General features: G+C 38.1%; 2 protein-coding genes across 2 annotated transcripts; both read left to right on the forward strand.

Annotated features, from left to right (window-relative positions):
* Positions 1 to 399: 399 nt before the first annotated feature.
* Positions 400 to 23645, forward strand: sh2d7 (SH2 domain containing 7). Its single transcript, XM_084672214.1, is given in 16 exon segments — positions 400 to 513; positions 3534 to 3668; positions 4192 to 4322; positions 4424 to 4492; positions 4692 to 4783; positions 4979 to 5105; positions 5206 to 5326; positions 5410 to 5483; positions 14779 to 15334; positions 17753 to 17872; positions 21073 to 21240; positions 21766 to 21855; positions 21993 to 22158; positions 22266 to 22421; positions 22579 to 23316; positions 23405 to 23645. Coding segments are annotated over 6 exon segments (1341 nt in total). The 5' UTR covers positions 400 to 513; positions 3534 to 3668; positions 4192 to 4322; positions 4424 to 4492; positions 4692 to 4783; positions 4979 to 5105; positions 5206 to 5326; positions 5410 to 5483; positions 14779 to 15334; positions 17753 to 17872; positions 21073 to 21094; the 3' UTR covers positions 23450 to 23645.
* Positions 1528 to 3368, forward strand: LOC146258529 (uncharacterized). The gene is made up of 2 exons (XM_084671801.1): positions 1528 to 1901; positions 1932 to 3368. The coding sequence occupies exons 1-2, from the start codon at positions 1528 to 1530 to the stop codon at positions 2224 to 2226; spliced, it is 669 nt and encodes a 222-aa protein (XP_084527927.1). The 3' UTR covers positions 2227 to 3368.
* Positions 23646 to 24930: the final 1285 nt, after the last annotated feature.

The raw sequence follows: 24930 nt of genomic DNA on the forward strand, positions 1-24930 counted from the left end.
GATGACTCTGACATGATGAAACTTAGCAAATGAATATATATCATATGGAGTCAAGACAGGAGACAGATTAGAGAAGAAGTAGTTAGGCAACATGAAAGACAAAAGCAGGAGCAACAGGATAAAGATGAAGAACAAACAGAATTAACCAAGGTAGAGTTAGAGAAGACAAGAGACAGGAAGAAGAAGACATGCTCTCCTGAACACAGTGAAAGGATAGAGACAGAAGGGACACTGGAAACAGATACAGAAAGAGAGATAGAGAAGGCAGAGACAGGAAGAAGACAGACAAAGGCTGTGAAAAAGGTTATGGTAGCTATTTGTTAAGTTGCCCAGACAGAGTATGTTTTGGGATAATGACCATATATGGTAAATGTTTGGTCATGTGACTCCACTCCGCATGTTATAGTTTTAGGTTTGCTTCATAGCATGGATAGAGTGGCAGTTGGTTTTCGAGTGATAATTACCCATAAATGTACGGGAGACTGGGTTGACTTTGTGTACGTCCATATATATGTAAGTTGACTTGTATCTCGTCAATATATGTTTGTGATAGTTTACGTTACTCATAATTGTCATAAGAAGTGTACTTTGAATAAGCTAGCATGATGTTCGTGAACTCGCTTAGCATAAACTGCTAACGCACAAATAGAGTGTTCAAGTTTACCGATGCTAACCTGTTGAGCGGTCTCTCATTTAGGATACATGCCATTGTTGATTTAAAGTAATCCAGTAGTATGTCGTTACTTGAGAGGTTGAATCCTTAGTTAGTTCCCTGTATGTTATTTAAATGCACCATACAGGGACGTGTATCAATGTACATTCTGTTTGTACTTTACTTTCAGAACCACACACACACGCACTCACCCACCAACAATACATTCTTCAAATACAATACAAAGTGTTAATAATCAATCTGGATATCCAAGCCTTCATTCTTTCTCATTCTAACCGGATGACCCTCAGTGATAACAAATTTCCCGAACCCCCTCTATAATAAAGGCTCTCCTGAACACAGTGAAAGCACAGAGACAGAAGGGACAGTGGAAACAGATACAGAAGGAGAGATAGAGAGAAAGACAGGAAGAAGAAGACATGCTCTCCTGAACATAGTGAAAGCATAGAGACAGAAGGGACACTGGAAACAGACACAGAAGGAGAGATAGAGAAGGCGAAAGACAGGAAGAAGAAGACATGCTCTCATGAACACAGTGAAAGCATAGAGACAGAAGGGACACTGGAAACAGATACAGAAGGAGAGTTAGAGAAGGCGAGAGACAGGAAGAAAAAGACAGACAAAGGCTCTCCTGAATTTGACCAATCACAGTTAAGAGCAACAAAACCTGGACCCAAGGTTTTCACAATTACAATTAAAAAGGAGAATTGGAATAAAATAAACCATTGGCAGGCACAAACAAACTTAGGCGACCATGGACAGAAATCCTCTCCAAAGAGTTCATTAAAATCAATCCTTGCTGTACTCTGTCATTTAAATACCAACATGTTAAAGCTACACACAGCCGTAAAAGAATGTCCCCATACCTGCATGTATCTGCAGTGTGCACATTTAAGTCATGCAAAGCTGTGTATGTGTTCAAGAGAAAACACAAGCCCATAACCCCCCCAAAAAACATAACCATCAGAGTGATGAGATTAGGAAAAGTCACTCATTCAAAAAAGGAAAGTAAATTTTGGTATGCAAGCTTCCCGAGAAGAGGTAGAATTGCCAGGTCGATCCACAAAAGTGTGAGCAACTACCACTATCAGCAGCTCAGGAAGACTCCAAGAGAAGAACTATGTGCTGGTAATATTACCAGGAGTCTTACCAAAGATGTTTTAAAAATGATCTCCTCGGAAGTTCATAAAAGTACAAGACTCCATAATGATGTCCTGCTGGAGCTGATGCGCACACAAAAAATAATGTAGTGCAGCAGTGATGTCTCTTCTGGTGGTTATATTCAGCACCTGCAGGTGGACCCATTTGGAGTCCATCTGTACATGGATGCAGGAATAAACATATTGGTGGAGCATCTAAAACAACCCACACCAGTTACTCTCCATCTTGACGCTACTGGTGGTGTTGAGTCAAAGATACCAAATCAAAAGAAAAGGGTGCTGTTCTATGCCCTTGTACTGCCAGGGATGGGCAAAGATAAGCCACCTGTCCCTATCTCTGAGCTTATAACCAATCCACATTCTATCCCAACATTGACATACTGGTTGATGTAAACTTTGAGAAAAGTCTCCAAGTGCACATCCCGCAGAGTACAACAGGTAGAGACAGACTACAGCTGGGCTCTGATGGATAGTGTGCTGCTGTCCTTCAACAAAGAGACTATATCTGCCTATCTGGAAAGAGCCCATGAAGTCATAGCAATTCAGAAAACCAACAGTGACCTCCATAAATTCTCAGTTTTACACCTTTGCTCTGCCCACATTGTAAAGGCTGGGTCACAAGGATTTGGGAAAAGGACACAAGACAAAGGACTAAAGGAGTATTCCACCTATTGCTTCTCGTTATAGTTGACCAGTACAAGCATGGGTGAAGCCCTTCCTGTGTTCCAACACATGTGTGTGCTTTTTGCTTCAATGGAGGATGGTAATCTTGTCAAACTTGCAAAAAACACTCTGGACAAAAGCATATTGCATGCTAAACACATCAAAGCAGAGAATGTGGAAGAAGACTCGGAGGATCAGTTCCATGGTGAAATGAACATCAGAGCAAAGACTGTGTCAGGACAATCTCCATTCACCAGAGACTTTCAGGCTGTTCATCAAAAGGCACAGTGTCAAATCCTATCACAGTTAAAAACAGGGACAAAGAACAACTTTTTCTGTCCAGAAATCATCAATGTTCTTTTTGACCATTACTTAGGCATATTTCCACTTTGGAGTGGGATATTGCTGGGCAATCTAACAAGATATGCCAAAGACAAACTCAGCAAGGCAACAACAGAAATGCCAAAGACCCGTGACACTAACTGCCAAGTGGAGATGTGGTTTTGGATTGTTAAACACTCCATCCTGCAGAAAAAGAAGTACCTCCGTCCAGCCGATTTCATACACAAAATGTATGGCTCTCTGCAAGGCAGATACAAGGAGCACATCATTCAAAATAACCTACCAGACACTTTAATCACTGATAAACCTCCAGCTATAACAGGCTTAGACCAAGCAGAAGAGCAATGGGCAAAAAGAGACAAAAACGAGGGTACCACAAAGAGGAAATCTAAGTACTTTAAAAAAACCAAAGAAAATTCCCATCCCAAAAAAGGGTCCCAGAAGGTCAAAAGGGCAATACAAGGCCACTCAGACAATGCCTGCTGTGAGCAATGCCTCAGACAGTTTATCTGATAGCACTTCCAAAATAGCAGCAAAGGTATTATATACATTTCATTACATACAATTTATTTATGTAGAAGACGTTTTTATTCTAAGCGGTATGATCACTGTTATTTTGGGCATTTTTCGATGTTTTGTGGATGATATTTAACAAAATGTTAAATCAATCCTTGTTTTTATTGTGTTATATGTAGGTACAAGCCCTGTGGAAGAAAAAGGCCTCTGAGGTGGTGGTTGCCGTCATCCATTCCCATGGCAAAAGAGTTTCACACATGTTACACCACTTGGAACTGAAAACTCTGCAGCCACACAAGTGGCTTATGGGAGAGGTAAAAATAAATAAAATCATACATCAGGGTCAGCTAAAAATGGTATGATGTGCCCCTTTCATTTTAGTTTTCAAGGTTTCTATAAGAGAGCAATACAAAATGCCCCCTTGTCCGATTAATTCTGGAGCCGAGCCTGACATACATGCTAACTCCATGGATGTCAGGTTATATACATATGGTAGATACTGTCTACCACCTCATTTGTTGGAGGGGCAATCTACAAGTACAATAACTGTTTTACACATCTAATACCTGCACAATATAGAGCAGTCAGCACCTTAAACAGGAAATGACTCTTCACCATTCACTGTACACACCAAACCAGCATTAATGCAACAGTCTATTGTCATATTGTTTCTAGGGTTTTATTATGGCATAGTGTTGTATTTAGCATTTAATATCTTAAATATTAGTATCTTAAATTCCATTTTATAACAAGGTTATGCTTATTTCAACCTTAATAAATTGTGTTTTTGTGAATGTAATTAACAGTTTGTGATCCTCTTCTACTCACATAATTTAGACTATTGAGTGCTTCTTTCAAGTGGCTGTGCAGAACAGAGGACATGGACGGTATATGTCTTAAACCATTACAGTGCGGGGGTGATCATGAATGGTAAGAGGACAGAAGTCCGTCACCAGAGTCTTCCAAAGGTACGTCTTAACATAATACATTTTTATAATTCTAAAGAAATGTGCAGTTTGCCTTCATTTATTGCTGATAAGGTAATGTGACTGTCTGATTTTCTATTTAGGTCAGTTTTGAGGACTACAGTGCTGTCATTAGTTGTCTTAACATTGACAACAACCACTGGAAGTTTTTGGTGAGGATTATTTTAAACATTAATAGTTTCACCTTGAGGGGGTATGTTGGTTCAGGTGTAGTTATATGTGCATAGGTGAAACCGTCTGTGATATTGCTTGTAAAAAGGGCTATACCAAAATATTCTGATTTGATTTCTTCAAATCCAAACATACAATAACATTTGTGTACTATATTAAGCAACATTTATTCTTCCACAGTATCTGCATGCAAAAACCAGCCAAATATTTGTTTTGGATTCTGCTGGACATGATGAGAAGTTAGATTCCGAACAAGCCGCATCCCGATTTAGGTAAGTACAAATGTAACAAATTACATCATAGTTATAGCCAATATTATTATTTGTTAAAGAAGTTAATGATATAACCCCATGTCTGCTAATAACATAATATACATATTATTAGGCTATATTATTATTATTATTATTTTAACTCTCGGGCATACAAAGTGTATTATAAAAAGGCTGCATTATTTCACTCTTACTCAGAGAATACTTCAAGATGCGAAGAGCATGCCACGACAGAAGTGACTGGGTTGTTAGGAAGTCGAAAGGAGGGGAAATAACCTACAGCATTCAGAAGGATTCCTTCAGCTGTGGTGTACTGCTGATGCAGGTGAGATTTGTAATAGAGAAAATATCCTAGTATGTTAAGTTCCTTAAAGTAAATCAATTTCATGCCAGTCAGAATATAAATGTTTTGTAAAATTGTTAAGATGGCAGAGGTGGTGTTGGAAAAACTTCCCAATATCCCTCAAGACATGAAAACCTGACATTCGAAAAAAGCAATGTCAGTCAAGAGATGCCAGATAGCAACAGACATTCTGGAGTACTCAGGTATGGAGAGTTAAATTGGAGATTACGTCTGATTTAGTTCATTATTAACTTTTGGCTTGAAATATACTTTCATTTTGTTCCAGTCTTTGATGAAAACAATGACTGTTCACTGTGCGGAACAGACAAGCCCCCTGGATGTGGACCAAATACAAAATGGGTCAGCTATTTCATTGTAACACTATGAACACTACGATGATAAATTAACTCCGGAAATGATATAGTTTACATGGTAACACTTAATAATAATGGTCCGTTGTTAACAAGTAGCTATGCAGGAGGTAATAGGTAGTACTCCATTAACACCGAATTTAATTCTATGAACTAATATGGAACCACGATTAACTACGCAGTAAGTAATAGCTAATTTACTACAAACTATGACCAATTGAGAGAGAATAACCAATTAATTACTAATCACAAAAGTGACATGTCTAAAAAGTGGAAAGTTCGTTTTTTGTTACTCTTAACACGGTATTAACTTTTCAGAAGCTTGTGCCTTAAATGTATAGTGATCAGACGTCCTGTTTTACCAGGACATGTCCTCTTTTCGAGACCTTAAAAATGCGTCAGGCAGGGATTCCAAAATTGTCCAGGATTTTGCCTCTTCGGATGTTTGTGTTTCTCTGTGTCTTTCACAAATGATGACGCCTTACACGTTTTGGAAAGGGTAGCTCCCTTACCTTCCACCTTCTTGCACAAGGTCTGTAGAGAGAACTTTCATTTTGATCACATAGTGCGGCATGCAATACATGAGCAGCAAACCCCCCCCCCCCCCCCGCTCTGTTTATTTCAAACTTAAACATGGTATAATACAAATAATGATCATTTGTTTAACATATTTTATAATAAGGAAGTGATGCTGACATGCTCATGATTGGATTAGTTCACTATCATGAGCTCTTGAATGTCAGTTCAATGTCTCAGACTCCAAAGACCTACCTTTATCTTACAGTAGCTGCCTGAGGAGGACTTCTCTTCAGGATATGAATATAAACATTGATGTTCTCTTGTCAAAAACAATTAGCGTCCTGCATTTATGTTGCGATAAGCGCAAAACCACATTTTACGGATAACAATGTTTGTTAGAATATCACTAGTGCCTCACAGAAATGTATACTTGTATTGTATGTGTCAAATATAAAATTAGATTACCCTTAATATATTACTTGAGAAAACCAGTAAAACTCCTCATTAATTACTTAAGTGTTACCATGTCATCCTGCAGGAACTACTTTTGATGTGGACCATTATTTTAAAGTGACAAACATGTTAACTCCTCATTAATTACTCAAGTGTTACCTTGTCATCCTGCAGGAACTACTTGTGATGTGGACCATTATCTTAAAGTGACAAACATGTTAACTCCACATTAATTACTCATGCGTTACCTTGTCATCCCACAGGAACTAGTGGTAATCTGGACCATTATTTCAAAATGAAAAACATGTTAACACCTCACTAACATGTCACCCTGCAATAATTATATACAACTTCAAACAACTACAGTGATTGGGTCCAATTTTTTTTATCACATTTACTGAAATATTTTCATGAAATCGTAAAAGAAAAGAAAGAAAATATTTTGAAATGAAAAAATGAACAACTGGGCATGCAATAATAAAGCATTGTAAAATATGATATCTGAATTAAACATTTTAAAACAATTTGCCAAAGTTATGAAACAGATGAGAAAACTGAGCCACAATAGTATCTTCTACAAAGACATGCACATACACACCAAACACACATATGCTCACCACAGGTACAAGCAATTTTTTTGTTGTTGCATACTCTATTAAACTCTGTATTGTGTTCTAATATCTTTTAGCAAACGTCCTAGAGGACCATCCCTGTGGTTGTGTGCAAGCCATTATGTCCACTCAATGCAGGTCAAGTGTTCCTTTAACAGCTTTTCTGTCCTATTGCCTCTCAACCTCCAAACCTGGCTTTTCTATGTTGACCATGCTCTTTCTATATTCTGGGTGTGGCCTCCATGAAGTGGGTCCACAAACCACCTGCTATGATTCACAGTGTAGTGAGTGTAGCCAAAGCCCTCCTGTAGGCTCTCCATTCGTCACTCAAAATGGTTGATCCCTGGCGAACATGTCTTGTTATAACTGGAATCAGGTGTTCAATTACCCTCAAAATTGGTAGTCTTTTTATAGTATAGTATGTGATCTTCTGCGACATACCCTAAAATCACCACATTCAACTTTAGTGTAGGAGTTTTTAAAATTATGTTAATAAATTGTGTATATATTTTTACCATTGATATCCATCGTGTGTATGTGTCTTTTGTAGTTTCATCGATTTCTTACAGATGCTACACCTCATTTTTGCCTTCATTAGATTTTGTTTTTGTAAAAATTAAATCAAATTTCTTGTCCCTTTTCTATCCCTGCGATTACACAAAGAGAGGATTTTCTTCAAAAGTCCCATAACTGCTGAAAACAGTTAGGCTTACCATCTACTACCAACTCAAACCGAAGGTTCAAGGTTGTGATGATGGCGTTAGCAATGAGTATTTGGCATTAGTGATGGTGCGTTTGACTCCGGAAGAGTAATAGGCTACTGCCTGAATTATTTTGTACATTGGCTACTCCACCCACAGTTTTCAAGAAATATTTGAAAGAAAAAAAAGAAACTAATAAATGCAAATTCAATGTTAATGTGCATGTCCTTTTTACTTATTTTTCTAAAGTAAATGTTTTACTGATTTATAAAATTGCACCAAAACACTTGAAAAGCAAATATATCGTAATTAAGTAATAATGAGCTCATTTGTAAACATGTACATTCGTGCAACTATTTACAAGTCAGATCAAGAGGTCACAGACTCACAGGATGACGCTGATACAATTTAAAGGAGAAAATGTTCGAACTAAAAACATAATTACTTTTTTGGGAGGCTTAACCTTTAGAGGAGTGAGTTCTAAATATTACCGACGCTGCCACAAGAGTGAGTTATTTTTTCAAAACGAAAGCTAGCTAGCTTTAGTTAGCTTCCGCTACCTAGCAACCTAGCATAATACTCGTAGCAATGCTACTACCTGCTAGTGTTACTTGTTAGCCTCCTAATTGTAAATTTTGAAGCCATACTATAGCGTTTGTGATATAGTTTTTGTTTATCGGAAAATAGTCGGTTGGAATGTTCAGAATCACATATGTGTGACGGTACTCTGTGGGGCCCACTTTCGAACGATCACATATACGTGACGCTACTAATTAACAGGTTAAAACTGAGTGGATTGATGCCTATGGTCAACTATGTATTGTATTTTGACAGTACACTTGATGAATTGTGTTCATCGGTCGAATTAACGTGCGCCTCATAGTTTAATTGAGGATGACATGGAAGAAACCGGTAAAGTATTGTGTCATTTATATTTATTTCATGTTGATATTGTGTAGTCCATGGGTTTTCAACTGTGGCCCTCGAGATCCACTTTCCTGCAGTTCAAACTCAGGTCAGTCTCACCTTCATCTTTCTAGCTACAGTAGTATCCTGAGGATCTTGAATACCTCACTTGTTCAGCTGTGTTTGATTATGGATGAACGTGGATCTCGAGGGCCAGAGTTAACCCTGATGTTATAAAATCTTTAACTAACATTTATGGTTAAAATCAAACAGCCGGGGGTTAAGATGGCGTCGTAGAGGAAGCTTGTAGTTTCAGGAGGCTCTGGTGATACTTTTCAGTTATCCGATTACTTTACACATTTGCGTTGCATAATTGTCATTTTTGGCGGTGGGAGTAACTCTGTAATGAGTTTGGACAACTATTTCTTAAAAAAAAAAACGACCACATGACCAGATCCAGGCCGAAAAAGAAGCTCACGGAGCAGAGCGGGGAAGCTAACGCCGTGGAAATGGCCGAGGGTGAAGATGCTAGCTGCAGCAGCACTGACACAGATATTTTCCAAGCAATGGATAAACTATCTGAAAACATCACCAAAGTCATCGACGCTAAAATAAACACGGTGCTTGCGGCTATAAAAGACCAACCAACCCAAATTCAGGCTCTGGGAACCCGAGTCGGCTAGGCGGAAGATAGAATTGCTGGCATAGAAACCACAACGGAGTCGTTGCAGGCCAAAGTCACAAGTCTGGAAAAACAAGTGAGCGGCATGTTGGAGCAAATTGATGACTTGGATAATCGTGGGCGCAGATGTAATATTCGGGTTGTGGGACTGGCTGAAGGTACGGAGGGAGCTGATCCTGTGCGTTACATGGAAAAGTGGATACCTGATTATCTTAAACTGACATCCAAAGGAGGACGGGTTAAACTGGACCGCGCGCACCGCTCCCTGGCGCCCAAGCCCGGCCCCAACCAAAGACCGAGACCCATAATTCTAAAGTTCCACAAATTCAGCGACAAGCAACAAGTCATGAATGCAGATCGCCGTCTTGGAGTGGACCCGGACCAGCCCGCGCGCACTGGACCACGCATCTCTTTCTTCAACGACTACCCGGCAGCAGTGGTCAGGAAGCGCAAGGCATTTGATTCTGTGAAAGAGCGATTGAAGAAGATGGGAATCGACTACCTATTGATCTACCCCGCCACGCTGAAGTGGACGGTCAACGGGACGGAGAAGAGGTTTGACACACCGGAGGCTGCTGCGGCGTTTGTTGACTCACTCGGTTAAGATGACAGGCTCTTCAACATTCCGACGGAAAAGTGCTCTCTTTCCCCGTCCTACGCTCTGATTATTGGACTGTTATAACAGTATGTAAGTACTCATGTGGCCATGTTTTCGATATTTTTATATTTTTATTTTATTTTTTATAACGCACAATGTGGACTAAAGTTACATCACTGTGTGAGGAGTGGGACTTGCGTTTATTCTATGGTTAGGCGCGAGATTGCGCAAGGTGGAGCCGTCGGCTTTTGGCTGAGAGCAAAAGAAGGATTGTTATTCCCTGCATGTTTAGTAGGGATTTCCCCCTTTCTTTATGGGGTTTGTTCTGTATGTGTTGTGTGTTTGTACCGTTTCTATGCAGCTCAGACTTTTTTATTTTTCAGTTATTTAGAGGGAGTGTGCCAAGGTATTACAATAGGAATTTGAAGTAATGGCAAATAAACTACGGGTTTGCACCTGGAATATATGAGGGATTCATAATCCCATAAAACGTAGAAAAGTACTTACCTTCTTAAAAAGGGAAAATATAGATATTGCACTGGTGCAAGAAACCCACCTTGATGACACAGAGAATTTAAAATTACAACAGGGTATGTTTGGACAAGTATATTTTTCGTCTTTTACAACCAGAAGCAGGGGTGTTGCTATACTTATTAGACGTACTTTGCCCTTTAAAATGGTGAAATGCCTCAAAGATAAAAATGGTTGTTATGTTATAATTAAAGGTAGTTTACAAGGACAAGAGATTTTAATAATGAATGTTTATTATCCACCTGCTCACCCATTAGACTAAATCACTAAAGTGTTTGTGGACCTTGCAGAAATGAGAGCCGATACAGTAATTGTGGGTGGTGATTTTAATTGAATGTTAAATCCACTCATAGATAGGTTTCCTCATAGTGCTAAGGCTCCTTCTCCCCAAGCAAAAGCTCTCACTGCAATTTGTAACGATCTTGGATTTGATGATGTCTGGAGAAGTCTCCACCCTGCTAACAAAGAATATACTTTATTTTCTGCACCTCATGGTTGTCAGACCAGAATTGACTATTTTTTTCTGCCAAGAGTTCAATTGCAGTTAGTTTTAACTTGTTACATAGGTAATATTGTTATATCTGATCATGCAAGTGTGGTTATGGATATAAAACTTCCAGTTTCGTCATATCAGTCTCGACAATGGCGACTTAACACTGTTATTCTTAAAGATAATACTTTTACATCCCACTTTTCCACAGAATTTAAAGCTTTTCTTTCTATTAATTCACAATCAACAGATAATCCCTCACTTTTATGGGAAACCTGCAAAGCATATGCAAGAGGTTTGATCATATCATTTTCTGCCACTAAGAGGCGCCAAAACTTAGAGAAGCAAAAATCTCTAGAGGCTAAATTATCAGTTAAAGAAAAAGCTTATCAGTTCACCAACTCCTATTTTGTGGAAAGAAATATCTGCTCTCAGATCAGCTATAAATTGTCACCTTACTAAAGAGGCAGAAAAAAACATTAGATATACCAAACAGAGGTTTTATGAGCACGGTGACAAACCAGGGAAGTGTCTTGCATACCTTGCTAAAAAAAGAGTAGAATCCCAGTCTATAGCAGCAATTATGAAGGACGATGGCATTAGAGTGTATGAAAATAAATTGATAAATGACTGCTTTAAGGAATACTATACAAATTTATACGCCTCAGAACAGACAAATGATGCACCTCAACTAATGGAAGGCTTTTTTACACAGATCGATCTCCCAACAATATCAGAAGAACAAAAATGTTTACTAGATGGTCCAATCACTAGAGATGAAGTACTGAATGCTATTAAAAACCTCCAGAGTGGGAAATCACCAGGGCCCGACGGGTTCGGTTCCAAATATTATAAGGAGTTTAAAGACCTGCTTATAGGACCACTACTTCAAATGTTTAATGATTCGTTTTCAAATACAGAATTACCACAAACTCTTAAGGAGGCTAACATATCACTTTTATTGAAAAAGGGGAAGTGTCCTGAGTCCTGCTCCTCCTATAGACCCGTAGCCCTCTTGAATGTAGATCGAAAGTTGCTTTCTAAAATACTAGCCACTCGTCTAGAGGATATTTTGCCCACCCTAATTAAAGAAGACCAAACTGGTTTTATAAAAGGCAGGAATTCCACTGATAATATTAGACGTCTTTTCAATGTTATCCAGGCCTTTGAACAAAAATCCATGACCGGTCTTGTGCTTTCTCTGGACGCGGAGAAAGCATTTGACCGAGTTGAATGGTCATTCTTATTTTACACATTAGAACAATTTGGACTTGGTAGTAATTTTATAAAATGGGTTAGAATTCTATACAGTGACCCTCAAACTGCAGTTTTAACTAATGGGTTAAGATCTAAATGCTTTCCTACACATAGAGGTACAAGACAGGGTTGTCCCTGGTCTCCTCTCCTGTTTGCCCTGGCCATAGAGCCTCTGGCTGTGGCCATTAGAATGGATCCCTCTATATGGCTTACAGGTTGGGGAAAGATGTCATAAAATAACTCTGTATGCTGATGACGTCCTTGTGTTTTCATGTCACCCTGAGACCTCAGTTCCGGCCCTTCTTAAAATGATTAACGTATTTAGTACATTTTCTGGATATAAGATTAATTTAAACAAATCAGAGGCTATGCCCTTAGGGAATCTTAAAACAATACCTAATACTATACCACTCTTTCCTTTCAAATGGTCGCCCTCTGGTTTTGTCTATTTAGGTATTTTTATCACCCCATCATTTAGTCAGATGTACAAATCCAACTTTGTCCCATTATTTGGGAAAATAAAACAAGATCTAGAACGTTGGAACTCACTGCCTGTTTCTTGGTTAGGAAGAATAGCTCTGATTAAAATGAATGTGTTTCCAGATTACTTTATCCCGTTCAAATGATTCCTATACTGTTTTCGAATAGGGCCTTAAAAGATTTGAATAGCTGGCTCAGTTCATTTATTTGGAGTAAACGCAGACCTAGGTTAAAAATGGTAGTTTTGCAGCTGCCAAGTTCCATGGGTGGCCTTGATTTGCCAAACGTTAAAATATATCAGCTTAGTGCTCATTTGAGGTTTATATCTGAGTGGTTAAAGAATTCGACATCTTCTATCTGGCTAGACATTGAATCATCTTTGTCAAAATGTAAATTACAAGATTTGTTATTCTTTCAGAATTTTAAGAACATAAGAGATAACTGTACCAATCCAATAACAATAAATGCTCTGAAGGCTTGGCGATCAGCCCGTCGTCTAGAAGGGAGGCTCAAATTGACTTCCATGTTTACTCCAATAAATAATAACCTTGATTTTTCACCGGGAATGACGGACTCATTCTTCCGGCAATGGCATGACAAAGGTATAACCAAACTTGGAAACTTGTTTTCAGATAACGGTTTAATGTCATTTGAACAGTTGATAAAGAAATACCAACTTCCAAAACAAGATTTTTTCAGTTTCTTACAAATAAGGAATTACATCACTAAGAGTACAACCCTTACTGAACACCCTGAGATTTCTGCTGTTGAGAAAGTGCTGTTTCAACCTCCAGGAAAGGTGTCTGTTAGTCTGCTTTATGGTGTAATAGCTGGTACCTCTACTACTGACACACAGAGGATCAAGGGTGTGTGGGAGAAAAAATTATCATTTAATATTGATGACGAGACATGGGTTGATATTTGGAGTTATGCTAAAAAGATTTCCATCTGTACTCGGGCAAAAGCAATCCAGTTAAAAGTAATACATAGGATTCATATATCTCCTAATCGCAGGCATTCTTTCAACCCAGCACTTTCTCACTGTGTCTTAAATGTAAAATAGAAATAGGTACCCTAACTCATTGTCTATGGTCATGTCATAAATTACGGAAATATTGGTCTGACATTTTAAATGAAATTGAAAAAATATTTGGTATGGAATTAGAAATGGATCCATTGTGTTTGCTATTAGGTCTACCAAGTAGAAGTATACCCTCTAAATCTGGCAAAAGATTATACAACATCCTAACTTTTGCTGCTAGGAAAAATATATTGTTACAGTGGATTAATGATAAGAGCCCCTCTGTTAATGGCTAGTGGAAGATTTTACTGTTGATTCCTTTAGAATATCTCACAAATATTATACATCACAAAGTGGACCAGTTCTACAAAATCTGGCAGCCCTATTTGAACTATCTTGGACCGGACTATTCTTTGATTATTGCACAAGGAGTCTCCTAAACCTGAACTTGTGAACAGTGACTTTTGATCGGCCTGAAATGTGAACTGTTTCCTGTGGCCTCAACCTGATCTTTGTTGACTTGAGCTGTACTTTGTATTTGTTTTTTTGTAAGTATTGTTTGTATATGTGTGGTGCTTCTTTGTATTGTTTGTGTTGAAAATAAGAAAATCCAATAAATATATATTTTTTTAAATCAAACAGCCGTTGATAATTTTCTAGCAAGCTAGCTCGGCTACCAAACAACCTAGCTAGCTTGCTAGCAAATTGTCAACGGCTAAACTGCAGGATTGTTTATGGTTGAACGGGGATTTCGAGGGCAGGTCTGGGTAAAGTAAGCTAAGTTCAAGACCAACAATTATTGTTATCATTAATAATATTACAAGCATAATTGCACATTCAGTTCCCAAAAACACATTTATCAGAAATGTTTATTACATAAAAAACAGGATGCTAATTTCTCGCCTGGTGTCCTAACTGGATATCGGGTAAATATAAAATATTCCCATAGATGCATCAAGGTCATCTTACACTTACATCATGGCAAACATTAATGTTAATGACTAATTATAATTATTTGTTTGTTTTATATTCCAGCACAAGCACCAACCCAACAGGTGACTATGAATAAATTAAGGTAAGAAAACTTGGTGTTGAAATCAAAAGTTCATTTCCTTGAAGAGAAATGCAAGGATGTGGCAAATGAAAGGGATTTTCTTCGGAGCAGTTTGATCAATGGTGAGAAATGTTTGAGTGTTAGTAAGCTATTTATATTTGTCTACAATTATTATTATTATACGTTTTTGGCAAACATTTGCCTAAAACACAAAATGTTAGTGTGAAAGAAAAAAAAGTGTACTCGTAAACTGTAATTCTCTTTTTTCATTTTTTTTTTTTTTTTTTTACAAACTTTTTACAGCCATTTCAACAAAAGAACCAAAAGAGTCTACTGTGATCACAGATTCATCTGATGAGGAGGACCATGTGCGAGCAGGAACAAAAACAAACAGAAAGGGGAGCAAAAAGACCAAGAGAGACGACTCGACTTCGAGTCCCTCCCAGTCCTCATCTTCCTCCGACTCTTCGTCAACACCTCACAAGAAGAGGTACGATAAGGGAAAGAAAACACAGAAAAGTCCAAAAAGCAGAAGAGGTATGTTCAATGGCCTTTCAACATTCTTTTAAATTAATATACACCCTGCTCTTGCTTCACTTCCATTCCAAAAATTCAAGTTTGGACATCTCTTGTACCGTAAATGTTGATAATGTCTAGGTTACGACTGTAATTTTGTTCCCTTTCATGAAGATATGTGACCAATAGAACATTGGCTCAATACAAAACATTTTATAGTGTAGCACAAAAGTAAATTAACAATATTTATTTATTCATGCTGAGTTTCAAAAAGGGCAGAAGCTGTCCGACTTTGCACACCGTTGCCAACAATTGTGAACACAGGAACCAGTGTGCAGTGCAATAGAGGAAAAAAGAAAAATGGAGAGCTAATAGACATTACACCAAAAAATAAATAGTATGATGCCAGTAGTTGTATGTACATTCTGTTTATCCTCACAATCTAATTGTGTTTAATTGTTGTTTCATAAATGTTTCATTCAGCCATTATGTTTGACAGTTTGTTAAACATGAACAATGTTTCAGTCCAAAATATAGAATTTTGGCTTGCCCAGATGTGCATTTTTTCATTACATAGGATTTTGTTTTACAATTCCATTACAATGTTCCAGTAGGGCCTACAACTAATAAAATGTTAGACTCAATCACTGCAGTTGTTTGATGTTGTACATAATTATTGCGGGGTGACATGTTAGTGAGGTGTTAACATGTTTTTCATTTTGAAATAATGGTCCAGATTACCACTAGTTCCTGTGGGATGACAAGGTAACGCATGAGTAATTAATGAGGAGTTGACATGTTTGTCACTTTAAGATAATGGTCCATATCACAAGTAGTTCCTGCAGGATGACAAGGTAACACTTGAGTAATTAATGAGGAGTTAACATGTTTGCCACTTTAAAATAATGGTCCACATCACAAGTAGTTCCTGCAGGATGACAAGGTAACACTTGAGTAATTAATGTGGAGTTAACATGTTTGCCACTTTAAAATAATGGTCCACATCACAAGTAGTTCCTGCAGGATGACAAGGTAACACTTGAGTAATTAATGTGGAGTTAACATGTTTGTCACTTTAAAATAATGGTCCACATCAAAAGTAGTTCCTGCAGGATGACATGGTAACACTTAAGTAATTAATGAGGAGTTGTACTGGTTTTCTCAAGTAATATATTAAGGGTAATCTAATTTTATATTTGACACATACAATACAAGTATACATTTCTGTGAGGCGCTAGTGATATTCTAACAAACATTGTTATCCGTAAGATGTGGTTTTGCGCTTATCGCAACATAAATGCAAGACGCTAATTGTTTTTGACAAGAGAACATCAATGTTTATATTCATATCCTGAAGAGAAGTCCTCCTCAGGCGGCTACTGTAAGATAAAGGTAGGTCTTTGGAGTCTGAGACATTGAACTGACATTCAAGAGCTCATGATAGTGAACTAATCCAATCATGAGCATGTCAGCATCACTTCCTTATTATAAAATATGTTAAACAAATTATCATTATTTGTATTATACCATGTTTAAGTTTGAAATAAACAGAGCAGGGGGGGGGGGTGCTGCTCATGTATTGCATGCTGCACTATTGTGATCAAAATGAAAGTTCTCTCTACAGACCTTGTGCAAGAAAGTGGAAGGTAAGGGAGCTACCCTTTCCAAAACTTGTAAGGGCGTCATCATTTGTGAAAGACACAGAGAGACACAAACATCCGAAGAGGCAAAATCCTGGACAATTTTGGAATCCCTGTCTGACGTATTTTTAAGGTCTCGAAAAGAGGACATGTCCTGGTAAAACAGGATGTCTGATCACTCTACATTTAAGGCACAAGCTTCTGAAAAGTTAATACCATGTTAAGAGTATAACAAAAACGAACTTTCCACTTTTTAGACATGTCACTTTTGTGATCAGTAATTAATTGGTTATTCTCTCTCAATTGGTCATAGTTCACAAGTAGTTCCCAATGAGGATATATTTATTTAGTAATAACCAAATACCTACCAAGGAACTACTGTTGTAGTAAATTAGCTATTACTTACTGCGTAGTTAATCGTGGTTCCATATTAGTTCATAGAATTAAATTTGGTGTTAATGAAGTACTACCTATTACTTCCTGCATAGCTACTTGTTAACAACGGACCATTATTATAAAGTGTTACCGTTTACATGTATGTAAATCTTACAATCTGTGTGGAGGAAACAAAATGTGTATGCCTGGTTTAAACTAACCAAGAATTACCATTCCTCTCACACAAATGACTTTTGCAGCTTTATTTGCTACAATCCAACAAAAACCCAGCAGTAAGACACAAGGTCATTATTAGAAATATAGATATTCTGAGGGCATTTCTTATGCTAGTGTGTTACAGGTTGTCATTCATGGACTTAAATACTTGCTAAATTAAAACAATATTATTGTAATTACTTTTTAGATCCAGTGTGACTCTTGTCAAAGATGGTTCCATCAGGTATGCCTTGGCATGACTACACCTGTCCTGAACAAAGTAAAGAGAAGAAGATGGAAGTGTTGTCTTTGTCACTGACCGTCTTCTGTAAGTCAAATTAGGAATTCAAAATCTTCAACATTTTCATTTGAGATGTCAGACTGATTACACAATAAAATAAAAAATATATCTTATTAATACTTCTTACATGTGTTTTTCAGTAAACCCCAGGATTTTGACACCAATGTTGATGAGGAGGCTGCTATATGTCTGCTGCTATTATTTTTCTTGCATCCAAATAATTTATTTTATTCATTTCCTTATTTCTTTAGTCTCAATCCCTTTTAGCACAATATTTTCTTTGTATGGCTTAGAACATTTATTTAAATATTATGGGGAAATAACAATTATGTGGCTTGTGTTCTGCATATAACCCCTCAAATCTATTACAGAGTGTTCAATGACTATGCATACAAGTTGCACAGTCTTTAGTTTTTTCATTTTCACTTCACACTTTTTTCAGTGAATTTATGAAAGTCTGAAACTTCAATAGCTTTTTGGTCATGTGACTTATCACCCTCAACTCTATTTCAGAGTGTTCAATGACTATGCCTTCATGTTTCACCGTCTTTAGTTTTTTCATTTTCACTTCACACTATTTTCAGTGAATTTATGAAAGTCTGAATCATCAATAGCTTTTTGGTCATGTGACTTATCACCCTCAAATCTATTACAGAGTGTTCAATGACTATGCATACATGTTGCACAGTCTTTAGTTTTTTCATTTTCACTTCACACTTTTTTCAGTGAATTTATGAAAGTCTGAAACTTCAATAGCTTTTTGGTCATGTGACTTATCACCCTCAACTCTATTTCAGAGTGTTCACTGACTATGCCTTCATGTTTCACCGTCTTTAGTTTTTTCATTTTCACCTCAAACTATTTTCAGTGAATTTATGAAAGTCTAAATCTTCAATAGCTTTTTGCTCATGTGACTTATCACCCTCAAATCTATTTCAGAGTGTTCATTGACTATGCATACAAGTTGCACAGCCTTTAGTTTTTTCATTTTCACCTCAAACTATTTTCAGTGAATTTATGAATGTCTGAATCTTCAATAGCACAAGTTCTCCTCCTGAATAGCCCGTTCAGAAATGTACATCTGTAAATTATTTACTTAACCAAAAGGAAAGAAAAGTGAATGGACACTGAAATGTATTTGAGGATGATAGGTTACATGACCAAAAAGCTATTGAAGTTTCAAACTTTCATAAATTCACTGAAAATAGTGTGAAGTAAAACCACCCTGTCTGCCTATCCACAAACTAAACAAAAGTACGTACAAGGGGTGGCACCCGCTCCTTACCTAATGTTTCTCCAACCGGTAACTGCCTACGTGAGGGGAGATGTAAACCCATGGGTAGCTTGCCCGTCCCCTTTGTTTCCCTGCCAGGGGGGCAAAAGAAAAGCTACACCGAGTGTAGCCTGAAAAAAAACTAATACTGATGTACAAACCAAACAAGGGAGAACCAACACGAACGAACTAAAGTCAGAAACAGCACACAGACACAACATCAAACAGTACACTGGCACAGGGTCTGGCAGCCTCTCCCTCTCCCAGTCAAACCGCGCGGTCTCTTAAGCGGTCCCTCGATTGGCTGCGTGGAGGATGATAGGTCGTGAGCGGTGGACGGGACCGGCCAATCAGCACGCGCCTGAAAGGAGGAGGGAGCGGGGAGGGGAAAAAAAGACAACGAACAGAACCACAGAACAGTACACAACGGGGACGTAACAAATAGATTAGAGGATGATAAGTCCCATGACAAAAAAGCTATTGAAGATTCAGACTTTCATAAATTCACTGAAAATAGTGTGAAGTGAAAATGAAAAAACTAAAGGCTGTGAAACATGATAACATAGTCATTGAATACTCTGAAATAGATTTGAGGGTGATAAGTCACATGACCAAAAAGCTATTGATGATTCAGACTTTCATAAATTCACTGAAAATAGTGTGAAGTGAAAATGAAAAAACTAAAGGCTGTGAAGCATGAATACATAGTCATTGAACACTCTGAAATAGATTTGAGGGTGATAAGTCACATGACCAAAAAGCTATTGAAGAATTAGACTTTCATAAATTCACTGAAAATAGTTTGAGGTGAAAAGGAAAAAACTAAAGATGGTAAAACATGTATGCATAGTCATTGAACACTCTGAAATAGCTTTGAGGGTGATAAGTCACATGAACAAAAAGCTATTAAAGATTTAGACTTTCATAAATTCACTGAAAATAGTTTGAGGTGAAAATGAAAACACTAAAGGGTGTGCAACTTGTATGCATAGTCAATGAACACTCTGAAATAGATTTGAGGGTAATAAGTCACATGACCAAAAAGCTATTGATGATTCAGACTTTCGTAAATTCACTGAAAATAGTGTGAAGTGAAAATGAAAAAACTAAAGGCTGTGAAGCATGAATACATAGTCATTGAACACTCTGAAATAGATTTGAGGGTGATAAGTCACATGACCAAAAAGCTATTGAAGAATTAGACTTTCATAAATTCACTGAAAATAGTTTGAGGTGAAAAGGAAAAAACTAAAGACTGTGAAGCATGAATACATAGTCATTGAACACTCTGAAATAGATTTGAGGGTGATTAGTCACATGAACAAAAAGCTATTAAAGATTTAGACTTTCATAAATTCACTGAAAATAGTTTGAGGTGAAAATGAAAAAACTAAAGATGGTGAAACATGTATGCATAGTCATTGAACACTCTGAAATAGATTTGAGGGTGATAAGTCACATGACCAAAAAGCTATTGAAGATACAGACATTCATAAATTCACAGAAAATAGTTTGAGGTGAAAATGAAAAAACTAAAGACTGTGTAACTTGTATGCATAGTCAATGAACCTTCTGAAATAGATTTGAGGGTGATAAGTCACATGACCAAAAAGCTATTGATGATTCAGACTAATAACATTGCTAATTAGTGCATTAGATTAATAGTGTGAGAATAATCAAGCATTAAAAATAATAATATTTGCGTCACAGGGGGGCCCCTAAATCAATTCTGCTTAAGGCTCCATAAAGGCTTGGGCCGGCCCAGAGTACTATTATTAGATTTGAGAGAGGTGAGGGAAGCAAATATAGAACAATCGGTGCCTTCAGCAAGCATTGCTCCAAGGGTGACGTCTATTGGAAAATAGGCAAATCAAGCATACTGTAAGCTCTCTGTACAGTGGCATTCCAGTTAGTTTGACTGTCCCGCTTATCAGTGTTGACTGCTGTCCCTCAGATTTTGTTAGAACCAAGACAAGATGGACCCCTTTGTGGACTCCCAGGCTGAGGGTATCGATTGGACCCTGAGGGAGCCGACCTGGAAATGGTGTAGAGAGACCCAAGCCCCCCTCATCCTACACAAAAACAACTTTCCTGCTTGGTTCCAAGGCTTCATCCCCAGAAAGTAAGAACTTCTAGAGATCCATTTCCAGAAGGAAATATGTACAGATTTTTGATTCATGTTCTGCTTTGGAATAAAGTACAGTCATGTTGATTAAGGGTTATTTTTAGCTATTGGCTGAGTGTTAGATGTTTATATAACACTTGTTGAGTATTACAGCACTTAGCATGTAACTGCCAGGTTTAGCCATTAGAATGCATTGCCAAACTATAAAATACTGTAGTACTCCAGAATGACAAATTGGCGGAAATGGTCAGACCAGGTTACTCTCTCAAGGGACAGTGTGTTAATGTAATAATTGTTTGCTTTAGCTTTTGTACTGTAGGCTGAGAATTGACAAGGGCTTTGGAGAGTGCTTTTAGCTAAATTGATTTTCTTTCATGGTAATGTTATTTCCACAGTGAAATAAAAACCCTGCTATGTTTTAAAATATTTGATTAAGTGCTTTTCTGAGCTGACTTTGACACTTTGAACTTCTGATTTCCAAATGTAACTTTGTATAAAGCTTTAATGTTCGTTCATCTTCAGGGATGCTGAAGAGACCTTACGAGACAGGGAGCTGGGCTGTTTCCTTATCCGTCTCAGTGACAAGGCCATTGGATACATTCTCTCATACAAGTGAGTGATTATTTGTACTCCAATTAAGCCCCATACGCCAACTGATGCCTCACTAGAACACATTGATAGAAAGGTTAATAGCAAAAGGAGCTACGGGGGTTCACTACCTTTAACATTTGTCTTCTCTTTCATTGTAGAGGTCGGGATCGATGTCGACACTTTGTCATCAACCAAAGCAAATCAGGACAGCTTAACGTCTCTGGAGACACTGAAATGCACAACACTCTCACAGACCTTATAGAGTACTACAAGAGGAGTCCCATAGAACCATTTGGGGAGTTTCTCACACAGTCTTGCTTAGAGGTAAGGAGACACTCTTGGAGACACTCTCTTTGATAATACCTGCTTTGTAGTATCCAGTAAGGTATACAAGATATGTAAGTCTAAGTAATAGGCTTATACTGATCCAGGTATCCACCAGAGACCTCTATGACACCATCCAGGTCACCCACAGGGACAAGCCAGTGGTCAGTGTGAAAGCTGTGAGGAACATGTGGGACCAAAAAAGTGACAGGCCTGTGAAACTTCTTCCTGCACTGCCGCCTAAAAATAACAGGTCACCAGAGGTATGGAGGTTTAGTTCTTCAGAAGACCAAAACTGTCCTGCATTATACAGCAAAGTTGGTTTGTGTTTAACATCTGTATTACATTGATCTGCAAATTCAGATTCAAGGTTTATTATTGTGATTTTTGTCTTTGTGTTCTTCATTTTTGCATTAACAGGCAGTGCCACCTATACCCATTAGGGCTGGTCCTTTGAAGACTGGCTTCCTTGATGAACAGAGCTGTGGCCAGGCCAAGGTGCTGTATGGCCTACTAGAGCAGCAGACAACCAGGTCAAGACCCATGGCCCAGTTGAGCAGAATGGATAGTCTCAGAGACTCAGCATGGCAGACTGAGTGATCTCAACCCAGACACCAGACCCCGCAGAGGATGCATATCACAACAGAATATCCTGGGCCAATTCCCGGAACCATTTACTCAGAGATCCATCCACTGGACTACAGGACCATGTCTCTGCCTTTACTGGACAATAACTCAGAGAATGAAAACCATATCTACAGGCTAAGTGGGCCTTCATTTTCACCTCCAAGACTGCCCCCCCAACTACCTAAACAAGTCACAAGGAATACCATTTTGGAACAAGCACCGTCCTCTAAAAGGCCTAGCATCAGCCATAGCCTCAACCAGCTGGTTTACAGCCCATTGTACCACTTGGCTGGGAGACCCAGTTGCCTGCCTGTCCCACTGGAGGGTGACCCCATGACATCAGCTGGAGAGGAGAGCATGTGTGCTGAGGTACCTTCAGAACCCATCCCAAGTCACTACCTCTTGGACAATACTTACGAACAGATCCCAGAAATGGGGTTGAAAGTTGAAGCTACCAGGCATTATCCCAACACATATGAGACACTAAAGGAGCTCAAACCCAAACCCAATCTCTCAACCCTTGGACTAAAGGTAAGGGGTTTTGTATTATGTGTTAGCGTTATGCCACACTATGTGTCATATTTGTTCGCTAATAAATGACATGCTTTACATCCTGCAGAAGGAGAAGAGGCGATGGTTCTTTCCAGAGATCAAGAGAAAGTAATGAAAAGATTTGGGAACTAAATGATCTGGAAACTCAGATAGACAATTCTCTAATGTTGTAAGTTTCATTGAATTCAAAGTATTTCTGTAGTAACCAGAAAACATCTAATATTTTTATTTTTCTAAGGTTAGTATTGTTTTGCCAACATGTAATTTTTATTTGTATTTACTATATTAAATAAAACTTCTTATTTTCACCAAACAGCCATGAAATTATATTAACTTTAATTCCAATACTTTTAATTGCAATGGTTTCCATGTTTTTTTTGCTGTCTCTCCTTGACTTTCATTTCCATTACGGTGTGGAGCTGCAAGGCTGGGGGGGGGGGGGGGGGATTGGCAATTGCATAATTGAATGATACTATTGGTCAAGTTCTGAACATGGAGGTGGAGGTATCCATTAAACCTCGGAGGTGAGTGCTAGGTGCCACAGCAATACTGAATGGCTATAGTAAAGAACAAATGTCTTTACACTTTTTCCCTGTGCAAAAATCATTTAGTCTATTTTAATCTTTCTTCTCAACCCTCCTGTTATGTTTGTTTCATGTTAATTCATTATGTTTCTTATATACTAGTGTAATAATGGGACCTCCGCTTCGCGTCGGGGTGCTTATTTTCCCGATAATGACCGGCGTTCTATACATTATCCCTTACATAATTGACCGCAGAACGTTGGGAAGCCCCATTCAAGTGAATGGCGGCATTCTACAGCATTAAGAACAGCCGTGTAATAAACGTTTTTATTATGATCATGATTATTGCTACACAAAATGTATTTTGTGTAGCAGGTTCAAAGTATATCACATGGCATAGCTCTTCATACTAATGTATAGGTTCAAAGGCATGCGATTTTAATGCAGTTAGCCTGTGCGTAGGGTGGGTTACTCATACAGGTCGAAAACCACAACCTTCTGATCCAGAATAGGCTATCAGCTGTCCTGAAAAGGGACCAAAGGTTCACATGCCTAGCCTACAAAAGACAAGTACTAAAAACAATGTATCAACCATGTATCAACATCAAAAGAACCATCAAATCATTTTTTAAGATAGTAAATATTATTCTTATTGTTTGAGTCAATGAAATAAATGAAAAAATAAAACATAATAATCCCTCACCTACCATGGACTATTCTGTTTTCAGACCTGTCCACCCTATACATACACATGCATTGGTATTCAATTTATGCTATTAAATGTACATAATGCTGGCGTAGAAGGATAGAAACGTATGCGGGGGGAGAGCATTTCATGGCAGGTTTTCCATTAGATGTAAGTGCAATGAACCCCCTGTTAACCCTGACTAGGACAGTGTGATATGCCTGAAACTTACTGTGCTTACTCATACTAGTGCCCTCTGTGTACAGTAAGAATCATTTGATGCTGGGATATACAGAACAGACAATAGAGGGGGGTGCATCTCACAACAGGCTTGTATTCCTTCTTGTCACAAAATGCACCCCCCGCTAACCCTGACTAGGAAAG

The sequence above is a fragment of the Hypomesus nipponensis genome, chromosome 14, assembly GCF_054491055.1.
Source record: "Hypomesus nipponensis isolate SF chromosome 14, ASM5449105v1, whole genome shotgun sequence".
Taxonomy (NCBI): domain Eukaryota; kingdom Metazoa; phylum Chordata; class Actinopteri; order Osmeriformes; family Osmeridae; genus Hypomesus; species Hypomesus nipponensis.

What these genes read in the sequence shown, in the direction of transcription:
- LOC146258529 (XM_084671801.1), top strand. Translation starts at nt 1,528, where the DNA reads ATGTCCCCATACCTGCATGTATCTGCAGTGTGCACATTTAAGTCATGC. An exon ending in GATGTCCTGCTGGAGCTGAT is followed by an intron (nt 1,902 to 1,931) that starts GCGCACACAAAA and finishes GTAGTGCAGCAG; the next exon opens with TGATGTCTCTTCTGGTGGTT.